At 41.3% G+C, this 20,735-nt stretch overlaps 1 protein-coding gene across 2 annotated transcripts; it reads right to left on the bottom strand.

Annotated features, from left to right (window-relative positions):
* Positions 1-591: 591 nt before the first annotated feature.
* adam17a (ADAM metallopeptidase domain 17a) lies at positions 592-20,487 on the bottom strand. Of its 2 annotated transcripts, XM_015969998.3 has the most exons (20): positions 20,225-20,487; positions 19,928-20,060; positions 15,599-15,732; positions 15,422-15,510; positions 13,343-13,532; positions 10,624-10,754; positions 10,441-10,527; positions 9,881-10,003; positions 9,621-9,765; positions 8,640-8,731; positions 8,372-8,524; positions 7,023-7,222; positions 6,846-6,949; positions 6,596-6,730; positions 6,270-6,400; positions 6,082-6,160; positions 5,886-5,974; positions 3,813-3,872; positions 1,909-1,945; positions 592-1,209 (listed from the first exon to the last, which is right to left on the bottom strand). In XM_015969998.3, exons 1-20 carry the CDS (start codon positions 20,349-20,351, stop codon positions 824-826), a joined length of 2,625 nt encoding a protein of 874 aa, XP_015825484.3. In that variant the 5' UTR covers positions 20,352-20,487; the 3' UTR covers positions 592-823. The 2 variants fall into 2 exon arrangements, with proteins under 2 accessions (XP_015825484.3, XP_015825485.3); XM_015969999.3 differs by lacking the exon at positions 1,909-1,945.
* Positions 20,488-20,735: the final 248 nt, after the last annotated feature.

Here is a 20,735-nt window from a genome sequence, read left to right on the forward strand (position 1 = left end):
GGCACTAGTGTAGAAAAACCAGAATATCTGAGCAACTCAAATTCACGAATACGTTTGACTTCCTTCTGCACAAACTGGGCAAATATTCCTCTAAAGGCACCATTTTTGTTTTGTGCAGGAATCATCAGTATTTCTGTAGATGACAGGTCTGATTTGTACTGGAAGTCTGAGGTGTACAGTTTACGGTTTTATTTCCATCTTTAGTACAATAAACAAAGCTAAAACTCCTCAGTGTTGTAAAATAAACAAAAGCATCAGATAAGCTCAAAACCTAAATTCTCCAGAGATGTTTAAAAAAAAGTGTGAATAATTAAAATCGATTCAAGACTAAATTCGTCGATTCTTGTGTCCCATCTTAAGACGTCCCACTGAAACGCTTCCTGTCTGGATTTTTCCGGCTCGCATCACATGTTAACAAAATTTTCAAAGCTGAAGAGGAGCGAAACAGTCACGGTTTATATCCATAAACTCAGAAAACTGATGAATGCTTCAGGATTGTTGTGCTCTAGATCCTTTTTCCTCCTGAGGAGCACTTGCTTAACTCTCCAGCCTACGTTAAAACTGCTAATCTTATTTACTTAAATCCAAAGATCCTCCTGAATTCATCCTGAAACTAAAAAAAGGCACAAAAACGTGAACTCACAGTAGTATAACTCAACAATAATCCACATTTCACAATGTAAACACCTGTTTGTTGTATGAAAACTAAAAGGTGTGTGTCTCTGGGTGTTTGTGTGTTTTCTTAAATAATTAAGAGGCATGTTTTTTTTTCTATAACAAAAAAGATTCACCCATTTCCTCTCAGCACTCCGTCTCTTTAGTGTCAATGCGCTCCTGCCTCTTGAGGCGCCGCCGCTCCTTGGACGATGGGTTCTGTTCGGTTAGATCCTCGTAGGAGGACTTCGTAGCCGACGAGGAGGCTCCTGCGGTTGTGAAAGCGTCCGGCAGGCCCTCCTCTCCCAGATGAGAGTCGCTGCTGGTGTCCTCCTGGATGGTGGCCATCCGCTGCCCCCCTGCGCTGTCCGGGGTGGCGCTGTAACTCAGGCCGGGGTCCTGAGTACTGCTGGCCGCAGGAGGGGCCCGAACCTGGCTCAGCTGCTGCGGGGACTGGGGGGAGGGCGCGGTCTGGCCGCCGGAGGAGGAGGGAGGCAGAGGAGGCTTGACGATGCGGACGGACGCCGACTCGAGGTTGCTCAGCATATCTTGACTCTGAGGAGCGAAAGCGACAGGTGAGAAGAGGTCCATCAGAGCGCTGTGCCTCTGACTGAGGTGGGATCCATTCCTTTTTTACTTCATTCTGTTTCTTTCAGACGTACGTTCATCCACCACCTGTCGTGTTTTACTCGTGTGACCTCATCCCCTTTAACATCCCAGAAGTACGAAGGTTGGAATGAGTAAAGCAAACCTTTCTGCCTGAGGACATTTTGAGCTGTCAAGCATGAGCGGAACCTTCCTGCTGCTCTTTTTATGGAGCACCGGAATCCTGGTGGGACAGCTGAGCTTCTTCTGTACTGACAAGTCAAAATGTCGGCTAAGGGAAAGGTCTGCAGAGGAATGTTCCCTCAGTCAAAAAAAAGTACAAAACAAAAAAAGGCTCAATGCAAAAAAATAAAAAACACCCTCTGCTCGTGGCTTTAAAAGCATCAGATGCAAACTTAAAAATGTTGACACACTCCATTTGATTCCACAAAGACAACGTGTTCAACCCTCTCGCTGTTTTGAATACTCCGAACAATCCCGCTTCCTCGAGGTAACGTCTGATCAGATGAGACCGAGTGTCTGCGGCCCGATCAGGGATTACATCAAACAGGAAGTGTCTGCAGGAGTATCCAAAACTGGGGCCACTGACCATGCGCTCAATGGCAACACATCTATCTCAACACCAGGCTGTGGCGCATTCACACTCACCTATGGCGGCAGCTCTACTACAAACCTCCACCATCTGCTGCAGTTCCAGGGTAAAGAGTGATGGACAGATCATTCAGAAGCCCCGGCAGTGACAGGGCAGCTAAAACCGGTTCATATAATCCCAAATTATCTCTGAATAGTGATCCACTAGGGATGAAAATTTTCACTTAAGCCACGGTTCGATTTGATTCCCGATTTTAAGCTCAAGATTCTGATTTTTTACAATTTCTGTCTTGTCGGTATTTCGTTCACCCTTTTCATTTGTAAACACGGAGAAGCCACGCTGTTGACTTCAAACTGATTGGAGCGTCCACTACCTCCAAGGTGCTTGCTGTAGCCATGCTTGCCTCTAGTGGTGCGACTGATGGAAAATCTCACGGTTTGGATCGTATCGCGGTCTTCAATCACGGATCGGGTCGTTTTTCGGATCAGCAGTAAGAAAAAGAACAGAAAAAACAAAAAGCTTTGCTCTCTGTGCAAAGCTTGCACAACTTGCTATAAAAGCAGGAATTACAGAGGGGTCTAATTGCTGATTAGTTGTTAAAACGGCTTGCCTTATGCAGACACGCTCTCTCTCTCTCTGTGTCCTGCTTTCACTTGTCATCTCCTCACCTTTCAGATGCGCTGTTTATTTCTCTTTTACAGATTTGTCCCCAATAATATTTACAGGTTTTACCACGTTTATGTGATAAATGCCCAAGGCGTCTTGCGCACCACCTCTCTCTCTCCTTTCCAACGATCAGAGAGAGAGAGAGAGAGTGTGTGTGTGTGTGTGTGTGTGTGTGTGTGTGTGTGTGTGTGTGTGTGTGTGTGTGTGTGTGTGTGTGTGTGCAGCGCTGTGCCTTCAGACTGATGGCGCGTGTTAAATTTTGGATCATTATTGTATTTTACAGGGGAGCCAAGATGCTCCCATTCATGCGACTTAAATGACGCCGGTGGTTTTTCAAGCTCCTCTCCTCCTCCTCTGTTGTGCGTTTCTGCTTTGGATTAAACGGGTGGCACCTACGCCCTCCACGTGACCGATCCGCGGACCAAGTGCATGCCGGACCAATCCGCACGAATCACAGATCATTAATAATTATATTAATGATTTGTTACATCCCTACTTGCCTCTGTTCTGATTAGAAGCTCTTTGGTGCGATGTCTGGCACAAGCAAGCATGCAGTATTGCGCAATATTTGTGGCCGTTGTGAATCAATTTCCCTTTTTTCTACAACGATGGATAATTAAACTAGTTTGCAGCGATTTTAAATGGATTCTCGGAGCATCGTTACATCCCTATAATCCACATCTTTTCTGTTCTAATTACTGGGTGTTCTAGACTGTGGCCAAATTCGTCAGCACCAGATTTATCAGGAATTGGATGATTTAAGCTTTTTTAAATAAAGACAGTCTTTATGGATTAACAAGTGTTTAGGATTAGAATAGATTCACAGTGGCCAGAAATGTCCACCAACAACCCAATATCTAAAAGCGCAATATTTATAGATTATATTGGTGTTAGTTTTTTTTTTTTTTCAATCAGACAAAAAGCTGTAATAACCAGCCTTGAATTTGGAAATAAAACAAAGTTATTCTAAAAAAAAATTACAAGAAAATATGTTTCCTAGGTTTTAAAAGGAAAAAATAGTTTGGGAAACAAAATCTAATAAAAAATTCTGAATTGGCAAACAAAAACCCACTCAACTCTGCTATTCTTATAATTCCTACTCTTTTAACCTCGTTTTTGTCACTATAAATGCAATGTGGTTGACTTTACTAGGTTCCTTTTAGATTGCATGCACCTTTTCCTTCCTTTCTTATTAGGGATGTCAGAGTTTCAGAAAGCAAATGTTAGGTTGTAGTTTTCTGGTTAGTGTGGCAGCAAGGCTAGTGCGCTGCATGGGACTGGTTACAGGACTTACACTTGGAGGGTAGTAGAAGGTCTTTGCATTCTCTTCATACTGCTGGTCAAGTTGTTTGTCCTTCAAAGAGAAAAGAAAACATTAAAGCAACAATAAAGAGTTTTTAACACTTTAAGCTATTGCTTTCAAAATGGTTTCAGTGATTTCTGAGGCAGAACCTAGACCAAGTTTACGCTGGACAGCACTCTGTTGCCCTCTGCTGATCAGAATCTGCACTTAACAGTTTTGTGGTTTGTGGGGAAACACTAGTGGAAGGTTCCTACCTGCTTTACAGCAATAGCTTTTACTCTATTAGTAGCTAATATAAAAGCTATTAATTAGCTTTTTCAGTTTGCTGACCGGTTATAAAAAGCTTAAGAAAAGAAAAAGAAGAATTTAGCTTTTTTGGGCGATATCATGATGGAAGCTGGAAGTAAAAGTAAGAGAGTAATGTCTTTGGGGGTGAAGCAAACAGCTAAAACCAGGATGAACATGGGCACAGCCTACACTCATTTGACGGAGCTAAAGGAGGCTTCGAAATCACAGACTGCTGGTGACCTAGCTTTGTTGCTACTTGACTTGTAATTTTTTTTTTGTCCAAAAGTGTTGTAGTGTCATGAATGTCCTGTTTTTGACCTAAAGGTCATGATCTGCTGCGTCTGCACGAGCAGAGACATAAAAGTCTCTGACACCGGCTAATCTACATGAGATACTGGCCAAGGTCTTTCATGCACTCTGCTCATCTGAACTACTTCACCTCTGTTACAGCTCAAGACGAAGATGAAGAGCTCTCTTGATAAATATATAATCAACCAACTTTGTTAATTACCAATAATAATGTGAGCCCAATGTTCAATCAATCTGTGAAATGACAATGTTATTACTTGATATTATAATCTTGTGATCTGTAGTATTTTACAAGTAATTATAATCTTGGACATTTGCACTAGACACTGATGACACGCAATGCTAAAGTCACATGACACATTTCCTTTTGTCTGATCCAATCAAAACCTTTGTTTCTGACGCGAGGCGTGGTTATCTGTGGTGTTTGTATGAACCCTCTTTTGTATGTCAAATTCTGATTTGCCAGTAAACCAAAATATGACAATTATAAAAACTATTCCATGCCACCTTTTCTTTAGTTCGAGCGTTCTAGAGAAGTCTCGGACAAGCCATCCGGATTCCTCTTCAGCCAAAAGAACCTCAAGAAGCTGGATAAAATCTGTTACAAGTTACACCTGACCGCAAAGGTTCCTTCAGAATAAAAGCTGAACCTCACGAACCCTTCAGGGTCTCGTAGATGCCAATAATCACTGTCGTGACCTGGAAGCATTCCAAGACTAGTTTGGTCAGCGTCGCTACTTTTCTACCGGCTTCGGTTCCAAGGAGGGTCCAAGAGGACCTCGGCAGTCTGGATCTAAACGGAAGCTTCCCCTGGGGTACGTAGACCGACAGATGGCGTCTCATTTGTGTTATAAATCTCCAACTAAAGTTTAGAGTGAAACATTCACTCCAACTCAGAACTAAATGCTTCTCCGGATCCGCTGGTTCTGATAATAACATTCCACACACACACACACACACACACACCACCATCATTCATCACGTCTCACTCCACCTTAGTCCATCAATACACAGAGTGTTTAAGTTAGTCTCGTTTAAATTGTGTAGAAATAAATTTCTTAACTATTTTAAACACGACTCTCTCTCTTCCCTTGGAGTTAATACGAAGTGTCACTTAACCCCTGCAATAAAAAGTTCTGATCTTCTGGTTAAAATAATCAAAGATCCATCAGATTGATATTTCATATTTCTATGGAATCTCACATTTTATGGCTCATAGGTAAGATGTAAACTACTCATCCTTTACAGTGTGGATCTGCTTACGTCTTGGTTTATTTAGTATCAGTTGGCTTGTGTTAGCGTTAGCTCACTGTTAGCACTAGCGCCAGGGTTGTTTACAACAGTTATAATTTCGCTTTGAACCAGTGGGACAGAAAAATGGCAAAACTTATTTAGTGTTGCTTAAGTATAAATGAACAGAGGACATAAAAGGACAAAGAGGACCAGCGCAAGCTGCAGTTGCCCTACCACACAGTGGACAAGGATACTGAGAGGAATCCAGAAGATGAGAGAAAACACCACCACTGAGCCCACAATGTTATCAGCCAGGAACTTGCCTAAAGTAGAGAGGGATGATGAAACTGAGTAGGTTAAGAGTTTGATTCAATACAGTCTTTAGAGATCTTTAAATCTCATGTCAGCGTTCAAATCTAACATGACTTACCAAACGTGTTGATGTCCAGTTTGTCAATGAAATCCCACAACCTCTCGATCACATCCTGCACCTGCTTCATGCATTTCCCCTGTTTTAACAAAGAACAACTGAATTAGTGTGACAGATTTCCATCAGGAACTAAAGAATCTGCTCATTTACTGTCCGTGTGGGAGGTTAATAAAAATGCTCAGACTCACGTTTCCATCACAGAAGCCCACTGTGCAGGGTTTGCCTTTGCGAAGGTAAACAAAGCTGCTGTTGGTCTGGATGAAGGGAGAACAGGTGCCATCTTTTCCCCTGCAGCAAACTTTGCAGGAGTCATTTGTCTCTGCAAGAACAGGAAATAAGAAGATCCAAATAAAAAATGTTCAAATTCACTAACCATAGAGACGATAACTGTCAAAAACAGAAGCAGCACACAACTGGATATGTCACAACCCATCCATATATGACATAACACCAAATAAATGTTTAAAACCATAACAAAAGGCTTTTTTTACGGTCTCTTAATGATCTGCATTACCGTTGCAAGCACACGACTGCAGGTTCTGCAGAGCCTCACAGAACGGGTTACAGTCCCCGTTACGACAGCGGCCATTGTCGACACACACCGTATCATCAGGAGCGTTTGCAGGAGGTGGACACTGACTGCTGTTGCCTGTGGAGTGAGGAAAATTTTTGCATTTGTGATTTTTAATACTTCAAAGTGCCAAAAGCTGCAGTAGTGAAGTGAATAATGCAGTTATTGTGTTAAACCAGCAGGTGGCGATCACCTGTGCAGGAAGACTGGCCCTTGCACGTGGCACTGATGGGTTCCTGGCACCTCTTTCCTGCTTGTTCATACTGACAATTCTTACAGCAGGGACTGTTCCTGTCGCTGTGGAAACAATTTGACAGTTCTGAGATTTTTTTTTCAAGCACATGTTTTATCTGACTTTCAGATGACTTGCCAGCACTTAGCACTTCTTTTGAACTTGCAGTCCGCGGTGCAGCAGGGGTCATCGTTGAGATGGAGTAACCCGGGATCACAATCCTCCCCCTGCTCCACCCTGGAGTTCCCACACACTTTACTGTTCCTTTCCTTGAAACACTTGGGGGCCTTGAGACTCAGCGTCTTCTCCACCGAGGCCCTGCTGCAGTCTGAGAAGCGCTTTGAGACAAAGGGGAAGTAAATTAAAACAATATCAGCAAGATCTGAATGCTTTTCTTTTTTTTTTTTTTTTTGCACATAAAGCAAAATAAGAAAATGCAGTGAACTGAATCTAAAAGACCTCCTGAAATGTGGAGTCGAGCCAGATTAAATGAGATGCAGCATAAAATGTTCTGATTCAAAGCTTTTCTCTACAACTCATGCTGGAGTGCCAACACTGCAGTGGTTATGTAAAACATAGCAGCAGTGGGTGAGAACTGACAACATTCCTCTTCTACACGCTGAAGCGCACTGAGCAGTCACAGTTAGAGCTGACTGCACTGCTTTAACAGTTCACCCTGATTTAAATATTATTCCACTTGTTTATCCAGCACACATCGCCCCATTTCAGAGCCGGATCTGTCGGTGTGTTGTCACAAAGAGTGTAAGCTAAACCAAACAGCAGTGGATTACTTTAGTGTCTCCGGTGATGAGTGACTCAAAAATCCAGACATTATGTAACCACGGGGCTTTGTTTTAAGGCACCTCGGTATCAAAATATTATTTTCAGTGACTATCACATTTACAGACATCACAGGTCCACCCCAGAGAATTACCCAACCTCCCTCAGCCGCCGCCTTTTAATAACATGGAGCCCCAAACCCCAACCCACTGAAATGATCTAGTCTTACAATTTTTGTATTTTGTGTAATCCAGCGTATTTCATAAAACGAGGACATATTTCAGTCTGTCGCTTTTCTCATCAGAGTGGATCGTTTGCCAAAAACAGCCGCTGTGCCCGTCAGCCTGCTAATATCACTGCAGCTGTTCAGACCTGTGTGGGTGTCGCACCAGAGACGGCGTTTGAAGATGACACTGAAAATGTGATCGCTGACAAATTTTAAAAGGAAAACGGTAAGATATAAACGTTCCTGCCTGAAAAAAGTCTGATGGATTTGAGTCTAGGTTTAACTCTTTTTTGAGGCAGATTAAATCACATCCCTATGTGCTGTCGTGGAAGAGGCGCGTCACATTTCACAAGAACAACCATGACTCAGCAGTAAAGGCTTTCTTTAACATTTAGAATAACTGTTTATATTGTATTTACTAACAGAAAAACCCTACATGAATAAGCAGGGTGGCTGGTTGTGTGTCTAATCGGATCGGTACCTTGTTGTTTGAATGGTCTCCGCTGACAGCGATGGGAAACATAACGAACTTCCCACCATCGTCGTCACCGGGAGCGCAGTTAGCGACGTTATCGGGATCGTGTTCTGCTCCAAAGTTATGACCGAGCTCATGAGTCGTCACCAAATCTGCTTCCTGTGGAGACAAAAACCAATAGTGTTAGCATCAAGGCAGTTGTGGCTAATATGAACATGCTGGATGACATGTTGCAGAACACCAGAGATTAGTTAGGATTAAAAACAAATCAGACCTTTGTGAGTATGGTTTTGCCGTAGTTCTTGGTGCTGGTCAGACCCGTGTTGAGGAAACTGGGTTTCTTGGAATACTGAGATGGGTAGTAAGCTAGGGCAGGACAAAAATAAAAGAAACAGCAAATTGTTTTGGGTTTTATTTGAAGCTCTTGGTGTAAAAGGAGACATGTTATGACCCTTTTTCTTAAGTTTTAATATTTCTATGGTTGATATAAAACATGTTTATGAAATTCTCTGCTCTAAATCCCTCTCACATGAAGTCATTTCAGCTGTTTAATTTTTTACATTTTCAGGACCTTCCAAAATGAGCCGTTTCAGGGCTTTGTCACTTTAAGGAAACAAACAAGAGCTGGTCACGCCCACCCAAACACCGCTCAGGCTACTATAAGCTGAGAATCTCTGATATCTGGGATTTGCCAGGGATTTTCCTGTTTGTGATGACACAAACCAGGACTTTTTTTAATTACTCATTTCTAAACTCAAATACTAACAAAAAATGGAGGGATGTTTTTTTTTTTACATCTGGAATGTGTATAGAGGCAGTAGAGCCCCACATTGCAGCACAGAAAGATGCAAAAGTGACTTTTGCATAATATGTCCCCTTTAGGCAAAGTAATTCCTGCATGATTAGTCACAGTTATGGTAAATAATCTATAGTCTCAGAAAATCAAAATGCTTATGAGCCATCTCTGTAGAGCACGTTGGTCATATCTGTACTCGACACAACGTCACGTTATCGGCCATGTTACCATTACCTGACATTTTTTATCGCGGAAAGTTTTATTCTAGTTTTTTTTAAATATTTTATTCTATTTTATTATATTTCTAATCTTATTATTCATGTTATACGTAGCACATTAGTACCGAAGCAAGTTCCTAGTTTGTGAATTGTTTGTTCACTGATAATGGCAATAAACCTATTCTGATTCTGATGCTCAGCTGATCAAAAGGCTGTTTGCAGGTGAAGGGCAGCGTCTTACGTCCTGAGCAGATGCCACCCAGGGGGTGGGGTCTGGAGGGGGCAACATAGGCCAGCCCCAGCGTTCCCATATCAAAATCCTGGTACGTGAACAGGTGGGCCAAACACACAGAGGAGGCGTTGTCTGAGATGTCCAAGCTGAATTGCTATTAGACATAAAGGGAAAAACCTATTAACATTACTCTATGCTGGCATGTTTTAAATTTTTAACATCTCTGATTCTCACAGAGCAAACTTTGAACAGTTTCTTTGTGTTCTCACCTCTAGAAGTTTCTTCACTTCCCACACTTCTTTTCCTTTCACAGGACTGTCCTCCATATTATAATGGACCCAGCCAGCAGGCGATCCGGAGGGAGGCTTCGTCGGCTCCTGGTTAATAATGATCTGATGACAAAAAACACACTCAGAATTACTCATGACGAAATGTTAGTAATGAAAAGCTGAACTTTCTGGGATGAGCAGGTATGTGTGTGTGTGTGTGTGACTAAATTAAGATAATTATAGAACAATCACACACGGAAGGTTGTTAAAAATAGCAGACCTATAGCAGCTATTTGAATACATGCTCAAGAGTGATGAGATGTTTCCTCTCGCGGTAGCTTAGAGTAAAAACTTTGAGACATTTAGAGTAAATAAACTGTAAAAACAAAAAAGGCTATTTGGCATTTTAGAAAGGAAATAAATGAAAAGCCCAAGTTCCTTCTCAAAATGCTGTCCACACTCGCTATTTTCAGCCTTTTATTCCAAGAGTGACTCTGAATAAACTAAAGCACTGTACAGATGTAGGTTTGGGAGAAAAAGGGAGGAAGAGGACAGCACACCTGCTGGATCTGAACCCCGTAGCCTTTAAATTCATCATTCCAGGTGGTGTTTCTGTAAATGTCATCGACTCGATCGATCAGCTCAATCTGCATCCAAGATGAACAAAGATGTTGAAATAAAACAAAAGGAGAGTTTCTTTATTATTAAATTCTTATAGAAAATAGACATTTATCATGTCAGACCAGGTAGTTGAGAGTAACGCTCTCTTGCCCGCGGCCCATGTGTTTGAAGAAGCGGTAATCTGCAACCAGCAGCAGGGAGCAGGTGTTCTTCCTGTGGTCATGGACTTGTCTTTTCTCTCTGTGTTGGTGTTCTACAAAGAATAAAAATGTATCTTCAAACAGATGCAGATGGATTGTTTTCAGATTAAATTAAGGATGTGCGAGAAAAAAAATGCAGCAAAGGATTGAGGGGGTTTTATCTACATATTGGGCCGATTTTTACATTTTTTATACATCGGCACTGGCTGATATTTGTCCTTAGTATAGCCGATTCAAAGTCAGGCACATCCTCGGGCAGCCCGATGCTGTTGCAGATTTGTATTTAAATGTATTTTTATGTTCACTAATAACATCTGCATAGGGTTAGGGTAATACTCTAAATTAACTTGGGTGCCAGGCAGTAACACTGAGCAGAGCACAAAGCTAAGATTTAACAGTTGGTTAAACTCACTAAATCTGATTCAGCTTAAGAAATTTTGTGCGTCAACTGATTTTATTAGTGACATTTCAGCATGAAAATAAGGTGGAAAACGTCTAGATATCGGTCATGGAAATCTGCAGTACATATCGGCCATCAGCATCGGAAAAATAAAAACCAATATCGGTCAACCTCTGTTGTTATACTGAAGCTTAGATGCAACGTAGGTGGTGTGGTTGCTTTTAGACAGCGTCGAAAGTGAAGGGACATATATCTAGTACTACAAATATCGGTATTGATATCAGATATCGGCCCAAATGTTCTCACTGGTGCATCTGTAGATTAAAGGGGCTACACGGAAGTTTAACAACCAATACATTTCTTCCTCATACATTCTCCTGCAATGCCCTGGTCCTGCAGAATGATCCCTGGTACTTTTACTGATTGCCTCTGTATTCCTGTAAAAAAAAAATCACAGAAAAAGAGCATGTTTGGGTCGACCAAGCACGCTTTCCCTGTCCCTCCTAGAGGCAGCGTGATGACGTCATGCACGTTCACGCACAGACAGCCCGTAGCGTTTGCTATCTGTAGCTTAGCGGCAGAGCGAGAGGTGGTTCTGGTAGCACGGATTCAGCCAAGCACAAGAAGCACCGGCGAAACTCCAGCCCAGACCCCAAACAAAACAAAGAAACTAAGAGTGTATTTCAGCGCGACAAAAATGGCAAAACTCAAGCCTGATCGCCGACAGCAAAGAACGAGAATAAACATCGGTCCGACATTTGAGAGTCTCGAAATGCCGGACAAAAGACCCGCAGTTGGCATCATTGTTGCTTGAAAGGTAAGAAGTGATTACTAAATATGTGTGTGTGGTGGTGGTGGTGGGAGTGCTTTCAAAGCAAGCCGGGGGCTTTCCGTAGATCATAGTAGGAACATTGTCCGTCTACATCTGAGTACAGTTTCTCGTTTATTAGAATTGTGTCTGTGTCACTAATCAAATCGTGTTTATATTACTAACTCAATTGTAAACGTGCACCTACTAAATGTACTAGTATTTGTTTTTTCCTCCATCAAACATGATTTAAACATTTATTATCGGTATTATTTGGTGTCTATCCACTTTGCAATGCATTTGGTCACCCACCACAACCTGGAAAACATGCAGTCCAAACTGGGTTGGTCTAAATATCTTATATAACATTTATTACCTCTGTCGAAGTCATGCCGGCAAACCTGTAAATAGCAGCGGAACAGGACTGAGCATAAAAATGTCAAACTCCACATAATCTATTTTCTGGTATTATAATGTTAGTTATCCTTATTTTTACATTTATTAAAACATCTTTTTTTATTAGTCGGCTGACGTTTGATAGAAGTTTTTCTCTGGTCCAATGAGATTAAGCAGAAATGCAGAAAACATTTTTTTATTGTTTACAATGTCAGCTGGAGAATGAAAGTCTACTTTACTGCTCGGTTACTCAAAGTGATGCATGGGGTTTGAATATTATTTGGGGATTAGAGTCAATTAATCAACTATTAGGACATTAATACAATTCCAAGTGCTTTCAACAACTAAAAAATAAATAAAATCCACGTAGTTTTAATCACTTTAAACCCCTTTTAAAGATCTCTGTCTAGAAAAGTGTCAGAAAATGAGCCAAAAGACAATCTAGCTTTAATCAAAATTAAACCATTAAAAAATGAACTAAGCAGTAACACATTTATACTAATGAACTGAATTAAGTAGGATAAGATCTCTGGAGGAAATTTTAACTAGAATTGTTAGTTATCTAATCCAACTGAGCCGTGATGTTCACAAACATCTTTTTTTGATGCTCAGACATTTTGTGTTGAGGCGTTAAACAAACGCACAACAACCTCTTCTGAAGAGAAAAGGACTAAAACAAAACGGACCTGATTTTTAGCATTACATCACACACGCCGCACTTGGCTCTACATAAGTCAGAAGAGTGGGAGGGCGCTGCTATGGCCTCCGCAGCAAGACGTGGGAGACCAGCGCTGACTCAGACTCATCATTCTCCAGCAGTCTTCATGAATTTTAAAGCTTCCTCCATGTGAACCTTCACCTCAACTCATCTCATCAGAACCCAGTGAGAAGAGTAGGAGAGATCTGCTCCGGTGCAGCAACGCTCTGATAAGCTTTATATTCCCCTTTATATTAAAACTGGACACAGACTTTGCTGCACAAATGTGTACATACAGGCAAAGAGTCCACATTTCTAGCTAGATAACGGCAGAACTCACCGGTTTTGAAGTCCACCTCCTCATGCCTTTCCCATCTGCTCCTGGAGCTCTCAGGCAGAAGATCCTCTGCGTCTGCGTGGATGTAACCACACACTTTTGGAGAAGCAATCCGACTCAGATTCTTAATGTCTTCTGATCGATAAACCAGCAACCTGCCATCAACTGGGGAATCCGTAAACCTCCACAGGGGCTGGACAGAAGAGGGGACAGACTGGATTTGAGGGTTTATTAAACCCAAGTGGAAACAGTTGAGAGCAAAGAAAGAAAAAAAACTTTAAAGGTGTCCAAGAACAAGGTCTTGTTACAAATGGAAACTGCTCTTTAAAGCTTCTATATGGCATGAAGAACTTTGATGGAGCTCAAATGGCCTAGTAGCCCTGATACAATCCCATAATAAAGCCTGTATTCATGTCTATGACTGAAACCATAGACATGAATACGTAGACGCCCCATTGGGCGCTGGAGAGCTTAACAGCGTCGCCGCCATATTGGATGGATTCCTCATTCTCCAAACCCACCCGGAGTCCACGCAGGGCGAGCAACAATGCCTGTTTTTTTTGTGCCACCTACAACTCCAATAACTGGTGTACTGTTGAAAACAGATCACGTGGGATTACAATTGACTTTTCTAGCCTTCCTGTTGGGATTATATATTTTCATTTATTTTATTTTATTATCATGCCATACCATTGGTCTGATTTTGTGAAGAAGTATAATAAAATGTGTTTAGTTGCATAAACACATTCCTCAGTAGAAATAAACGCACTGGGGGAAAAAGATGGCAGCCTGCCACTACGGCAACACCAGTCCACAGGGGTCTACATATACGATATCTGTGGCTAAAACATCCTGGTAACCATAAACTTTATAAAAACCAGATCCTGCAAATATGGCCCCCCATAGGCAATAACGGTCGGTGTGGCGTCTACTATTCAATGTCTATGCTGATGAGGACAGACCTCTGTAATGAACAAATCTACACTAATTTAAAGGGACTTTACGGAGTTTTGAATTTGTATGCTCACGATTGCCCCCTCAGGCCAAAAGCGTAACGGCAGCTTCAACATTAGGCTCGTGCACGAGGGACGCATGCTGTACGTGCACACTCCTTAACGAAAATAACAGCTGAGACAGTCCCTTGTGCGTGTGTGTGGCCCGGAGAACAGAGGACAGGAGAACGCGCAGCTAATTAATTAAATAATTTGGTTCTGTCCCATTCTCTCCAGTGCAGCCGACAAAGGTTTAAGATGGGTCAGTCCTCCTGCATGCTCAGATCATTCCCTTCCCTTGATTGAAAAATTGTTCCAAAATGAAAGTTGAACCCACATCTTTTTTATCTGTGAATGTAATGCCGTTCGGCAAGTCTCAAATAAAAATTCGGGCATCTTAATGTAAAAAATATACCATTAGTGTAAAAAAGAAACTCTAAAACTATGTTCACACCCAGAATCGAATCCAGGTCGAGAGTCCGACGTTTTACTAGGTGAGCTAAGCGCCAGTGATGTCTGTTGCATCTGTAACATTTATATACTTGAAAATAGCTGAAACAACGTTCAAAGAGCGAAAATGGCTATTTTGTTGCTAATTTGCAGGAAATATCCAGAAGAAAGTTATACAGAAAGTAGCTAAGGGTCCTCAGAAATGTAGCTAGCTTTGTCACTAGGCGTTAGGAACAGCAACAAAGACTAAAGCTACTGATAGCAAATGCTACGGGCGATGCCTGAGCGTGAACGCGCATGAAGCAGCCTGCTCGACCCGAGCAGCTCTCTTTTTCTGTGATTTTACAGAGAAACAGGCAATCACAATAAAAATGCCAGGGCTCTTTCTACAGGACCAGGGCACTGCAGGAGAATGTATGAAGAAGAAATTTTTTATTTCTATACATGTTTTGGCTGTCAAACTTCCATAATGCCCCTTTAAATAAATAAAAAAAACTTTTATTTTTGCAATTACACTGACAAATAAACATGTCCAGTGCTATAAGCTAAAAATGTTAGCGTACGGCCCTGCAACTGTCAAATATCTAACAAATAACAGATTCTAGGTTCTTTCATGATCAGCTAACAGATTGATGATTACCTCTATGTTGTATTCAACTTCATCCGTCAGGATATGAGCAGAAAACTCGTCTCCGTCAAAGTGTGCCTGCACTCGTGAGTTCTCCTCCCCTGAAAACGCAAAACAGGCATCACCCTGAGAAAAGGTAAATGTAGAAAAATCTAGTTTTTTTTTTAAATAAAAGCGTCATCAACTCACCAACAACGTGCCCAGTAAAATAGTTTTGAAGCTGAACATCATATTTCTGCTGCTTCCCATTCTTATCCACAAACACAGCTTTGAAGCCGTCAGTGAAAAGGTCTGTGTTTGTGGTCAAGTAGAGCTGGAAATTTCTAAAGTTGAAATAGAAGAAAAGGTTAAAACACAAAATCTGTTTTACCTAAACAGGAGTTACATTACACTGAACGATCAAAATATTGATAAAATATTTTCAAAATATTTTCAAAATAACGTGTTTGAGTTTTTCTTACTATAAAACCACTATAGATATGTTTTTCTTTTTATTACTCAGGAAGCCATCTCTTCTGAAGGTTTCACCAAATTTGACGTTATGCACATGACGCCGTCTCAGACACCAAAAGACAAGTTGACCTCTGACTCAATGATCACAGACTGAGTGGGGAACTTAAACACAGATAACAGAACCAAAATGAGGAAGAAGAGTTGTGCAAATAGCTGTGTACAGGATACCAGCAGAAATATAAGACAGGAGTGTTAAAACCAAAGACAAGGGCCTAAATGATCAAGTTTATAGTCGCTGAGAGACACAAAAAGTTCTATTTTTACTTAAAAAATGCAAACGAAAAAGTTTTCATTTGTACAGCTCAAAGATAAGCCTTAGAGGCCGACCAGATATATTAATTTTTTTTCTATATCGAACATCGGCCAAAATTGTTTTTAAAAGTCGATAAAAGAATTTAAAAAAATCAGGCAACTGTGTGCCAAACTGCAGCCACCACTAGACTAAAGGACACAAAGGACCCCAACACACCGATGTTATTAATATTTTGAGTTTGTTTTATATTTGAAGTTCAATAAATATTAAGAGGTTATTGACTTGATTTATATTGCACACAGTGAGTGTTCAGCTGTCTTTCACAATCAATGTGCTGCTAAAGTGTATATAAATATATATCGGCCTTAATAATCGGCTTTAGATGTCGGCAACAAAATTCTTTAAAAATCGGCATCGGGCCGGCTTTAAAAAAACCATATCGGTCAGTCTCTACTTATATTGGTAAAGATGAACAAAAAAGTGTTGATTTACACAAACAGCCCATTCTAGAACTAGAACTTTGATACACACAACATCACAAAAAGGTATGAAAATTCCTCCTTTAAGGCTTTCTTTATACAAACTCTCAAAATATATAGCTGCAGATCAACTGGAATCCAGAACTAGAAACGTTTGTGATAGTTTCATTCAACAGGAAGCTTAGGAATCAGTGGATCCTGAGGAAGGTGGAATAGGTGGGGAGAGCAGAATAAAGAGAGAGTGGTGATGAAGGTCATCCAAAAGCCAGCTTGAACAAGTGAGTCTTCAGCTGCTTTTGAAAGGAGACCACTGAGTCCACTGATATCAGGCTCAGGGGGAGAGAGTTCCAGAGTCTTGGGGCCACAGCAGCAAATGATCTGTCACCTTTGGCCTTTAGCCTGGTGCTGCACAACCAGTAGGCTTTGGTCACTGGACCTCAGGGACCTGCTGGGGGTGTAGGGACTAAGAAGATCACCAATGTAAGATGGTGCTTGTCCATGTAAGGCCCTATAGACCAGAACCAGGATCTTGAAATGAAGCCTGAAGTTGACTGGCAGCCAGTGAACCTGGAGGAGAAGCGGGGTGATGTGGGTGTGTTTGGAGGACTTGGTCAGAAGCCGAGCACAGGCATTCTGAACCACCTGTAGACGGTTCAGGGAGGTTCTGCTCAGACACGTGAAAAGAGAGTTACAGTAGTCTACGCGTGAGGAGATGAAGGTGTGGAGAACTGTCTCAAGTTCAGAGCGAAACAGAATGGGACTCAGCTTAGCAATGTTCCTGAGATGGAAGAAGGAAGAGCGAACAAGAGAACTGACATGAGAATCCAGGGTGAGAGCTGGGTCAAAGGTCACGCCAAGATTCCTGACAGAAGGTTTGGTGTGAGAAGCAAGCTGACCAAGAGAGTCTCTGACTTTGGGAACCAGCTTGTCTGGAGCACAGATGAGGATTTCAGTCTTATCTTCATTCAGCTGTAGAAAGCTCCCAGCCATCTAGGGTTGTCACGGTGTGAAAATTTAACCTCACGGTTATTGTGACCAAAATTATCACGGTTTTCGGTATTACCTCGGTATTTTTTTTTTACGTGTTACATTTTCAGACAACTAAATAAACCCTGTATATCAGGAAAATATTGTCCTCAGTTTGTGTCTAAATTTTGCCTAAAATGTGTTATTTTGTAATTATGTTTATTTGTTTACATTTTTCCCCTTTAGTCTTTAAAATACCAATATTTGCCTATAACTTCTTATTTTTTGTCTGTTTGATGTCATCATTTAAAAAATATTAGATCAGATGATACTCAGTACTCAAGTAGCCTTCTAATCAGATACTTTTTTTTACCCTTACTTGACCCTATATCAGGAAAATATTGTCCTCGGTTTGTGTCCTTCCAGTGAGCTTTGCAGATTTGGGAAAATGCCATCAGGCAGTAATCATTGTTAAATTCATAATTATTCTCGGAGAGAGACCAACTCTTATCTGCCCCTGGGAGCCCCGTAATGCATAGCGTCATTTCAACATGGGGGTGTCCGCGACACGGTTTATATGCAGGTAGCGGCGCTGCGGCTGCTTTATATGGCGACTCACTGCATTCTCCCTCAACTCAAATCCTCAGATCATGCATTTTAGCTAAAACGCTAACGTTAGCTTGCCTTGCGTTGACTGTAGAGTTGTGGGTGATGGACACGCAGATGTGTCATGAGATTGAAGAGTTGCTGCCTTTCACAGACACTTTTTCTGCACGTGCTGCAAACAGGATAGCCATCTTCTATCGACTGTCCCTCAGCATTCTTCAAATATCCAAAAAATGCCCGTACTTCCCACTTTGTCTTCTTTGAGGCATAATAAATGTCCTGAGCGCTGCCGTCTCGTCCTTTGGCCATTATTTCAGCTTTAGCTTAAAGAAAGTTTTGGTTGTAAACAACAAAGTGCGCATGTGCCGCCGGCAACTTCAGCAGATGATACGGTGGCTGGTAAGGGTCACCGCGCCTACACCGCAGCCACGGTAATCCACAGAGATCATATTTTTTTTTAAAACAAGACGGTTATGATTATTGTTAACTTTTTTTACAGGGGTTTACCGCTACACCGGTTACCGTGACAACCCTACAGCCATCCAGGTTTTAATAGAGTCCAAGCAGGTGTGTAACAGCTGCAGCGTAGACATCTCATGGGGCTTAAAAGAGATGTACAGTTGGATGTCATCTGCATAAAGATGGTAGGAGATTCCTTTGAAGGAGCTCAGGATGTGCTGAAGAGGAAGCAGATGGAGGAGGAAGAGCAGAGGCCCCAGCACAGAACCTTGTGGGACACCATGGGTAAGGGAGGTGGTGGAGGACCTAAACTTGGAGACAGCCTCAGAAAAGGTGCGCTCAGAATCAGCTGAGTAGTGCACACACAGGGAGTGGTGTGTAAGATGGTAGGACAACCCAAGTTATCTCATTGATCTCATATTAAAACAACTCAGATTTACCTGAATTGTATTTCTCAAGTGTTTACAGTAAAAAATCCTTAGTTTTAGAGTGCTTACACCACAGCGGTTCACCTCCTACTACATCTGTACTCCACCTTTACGTGATTCTCTATGAACTGGGTATACAGATGTAGTAGGAAGCGAACTTCTGTGGTTTAAGCACTCTAACAATAAACACCACTGTTCCTGTTTCTGAAACAACTGCAACACTGTCCTACATAATGCAGTATTGTTTTGCTCATATGCCTAAAATGATTATACACAGCAGTGTGTGAGATGAGCAGACAAAAGGAGCAGTCTGGAGTAAAGCTGGAAATATTTTCTGTCATTGTGACTAAATTGTGATTCATTTGGTGTGACTGAATGTGTTCAACCAGTAAAACTTTTATAACTTGAATCTGAATGGGTCTGAAACTTTCATTAAATCGCTGTGACACTGACATTCTTTTTGCTCTACCAAAGCAAGATTTATTATTTATAATAATAATAAATATTATTTCCTCAGTTGTCATTTGTTGATTGTTTTTTGACTGACTTTGTTTCATTCTAGTGTACTGCCTCCGTCTTCTTATATTTCATTTCTCCACGGTAGGAGGACCCACTCGTAAACGAGATGTTTCATCTCAAGTGGTTTTATCCTCCTGAAATATAAGTTAGTTAGTAAATAAATAAATAGTATATTGTCAGTAGTGATTTATGGCAGGTATAGTTTGTTTTTTAAGGAAGACCTGAAAAAGATCCTGTAATGTTTTCTTCATTTGGTAGACATTATGAGCTACGAGAGGGAATAAGGCTTGTTTACCTGTGCAGGGCTCTGAAGCTCACCAGCCGCTCCAGGTGAGACTGGGTGTGGACGTCCCTCTTCCTTACAGAATGGAACTGGAAGCCTGACAGGGGCAACACTTCATAATCTGACAGGATGCCGTTTAAAGTATCTGGAAAGCAGAAGAAAGCTGTCATTATACAGTCAACAGACATAAATGTAACACTAAGACAAATATCAGAGTCACGAGGGTTAAAATGCCTAATATTCTCGAACACTGTTCACGATTAAATTCAAGCTAACGTCAGCTGAGGTTAAAAAAAAATCGATATTTACCTAACTCTGGGTAATCTTCCTGAATATCTTCCGTAGAAAGTCTTGGTTTAACAGCGCCATTTACCCAACAAGGAGAAAGAAAAGCAATAAACAACATCTTCATCGCGTTGAAGCGTCTGTCTGCCATGTTTACAAGTGTTGTTTGTTCCGAAGGATGCTAGCTGTTAGCGGCGCAACCCGGAAGTTCTTCAGAGTGGAAAACATCCGCTTTTGTCAGACGTTAAAGACGAACCGCCTCAGGCTTTGTGCTGGTTAAAATGTTAATTATTAAACCTCCATCTACGGCAAACTCAGTCTTCAGAACGATTCAGATAATAGATATCAAGGACACTAGATAAATAAAAACTGAACTGAGCATGTACAACAGTCATAAATGTGCTTTTTCTAAGACTTAAATACAAATTGAAAAAGAAGTCTAATAAAATGTTAGTTTGTAAAACTTTTCAGCTTTGGAAACACAAAATGAAATCTGTGGGGACTTGTCAACTTATCTATTGATGGCGTGAGAAGT

The sequence above is a fragment of the Nothobranchius furzeri genome, chromosome 18 (genome assembly GCF_043380555.1).
Source record: "Nothobranchius furzeri strain GRZ-AD chromosome 18, NfurGRZ-RIMD1, whole genome shotgun sequence".
NCBI lineage: Eukaryota > Metazoa > Chordata > Actinopteri > Cyprinodontiformes > Nothobranchiidae > Nothobranchius > Nothobranchius furzeri.

What these genes read in the sequence shown, in the direction of transcription:
- adam17a (XM_015969998.3), bottom strand. Translation starts at nt 20,351, where the DNA reads ATGGCAGACAGACGCTTCAACGCGATGAAGATGTTGTTTATTGCTTTT. An exon ending in GGAAGATTACCCAGAGTTAG is followed by an intron (nt 20,061 to 20,224) that starts GTAAATATCGAT and finishes TCTGCTTTCCAG; the next exon opens with ATACTTTAAACGGCATCCTG. An exon ending in GGAGGTGGACTTCAAAACCG is followed by an intron (nt 10,755 to 13,342) that starts GTGAGTTCTGCC and finishes TATTCTTTGTAG; the next exon opens with AACACCAACACAGAGAGAAA.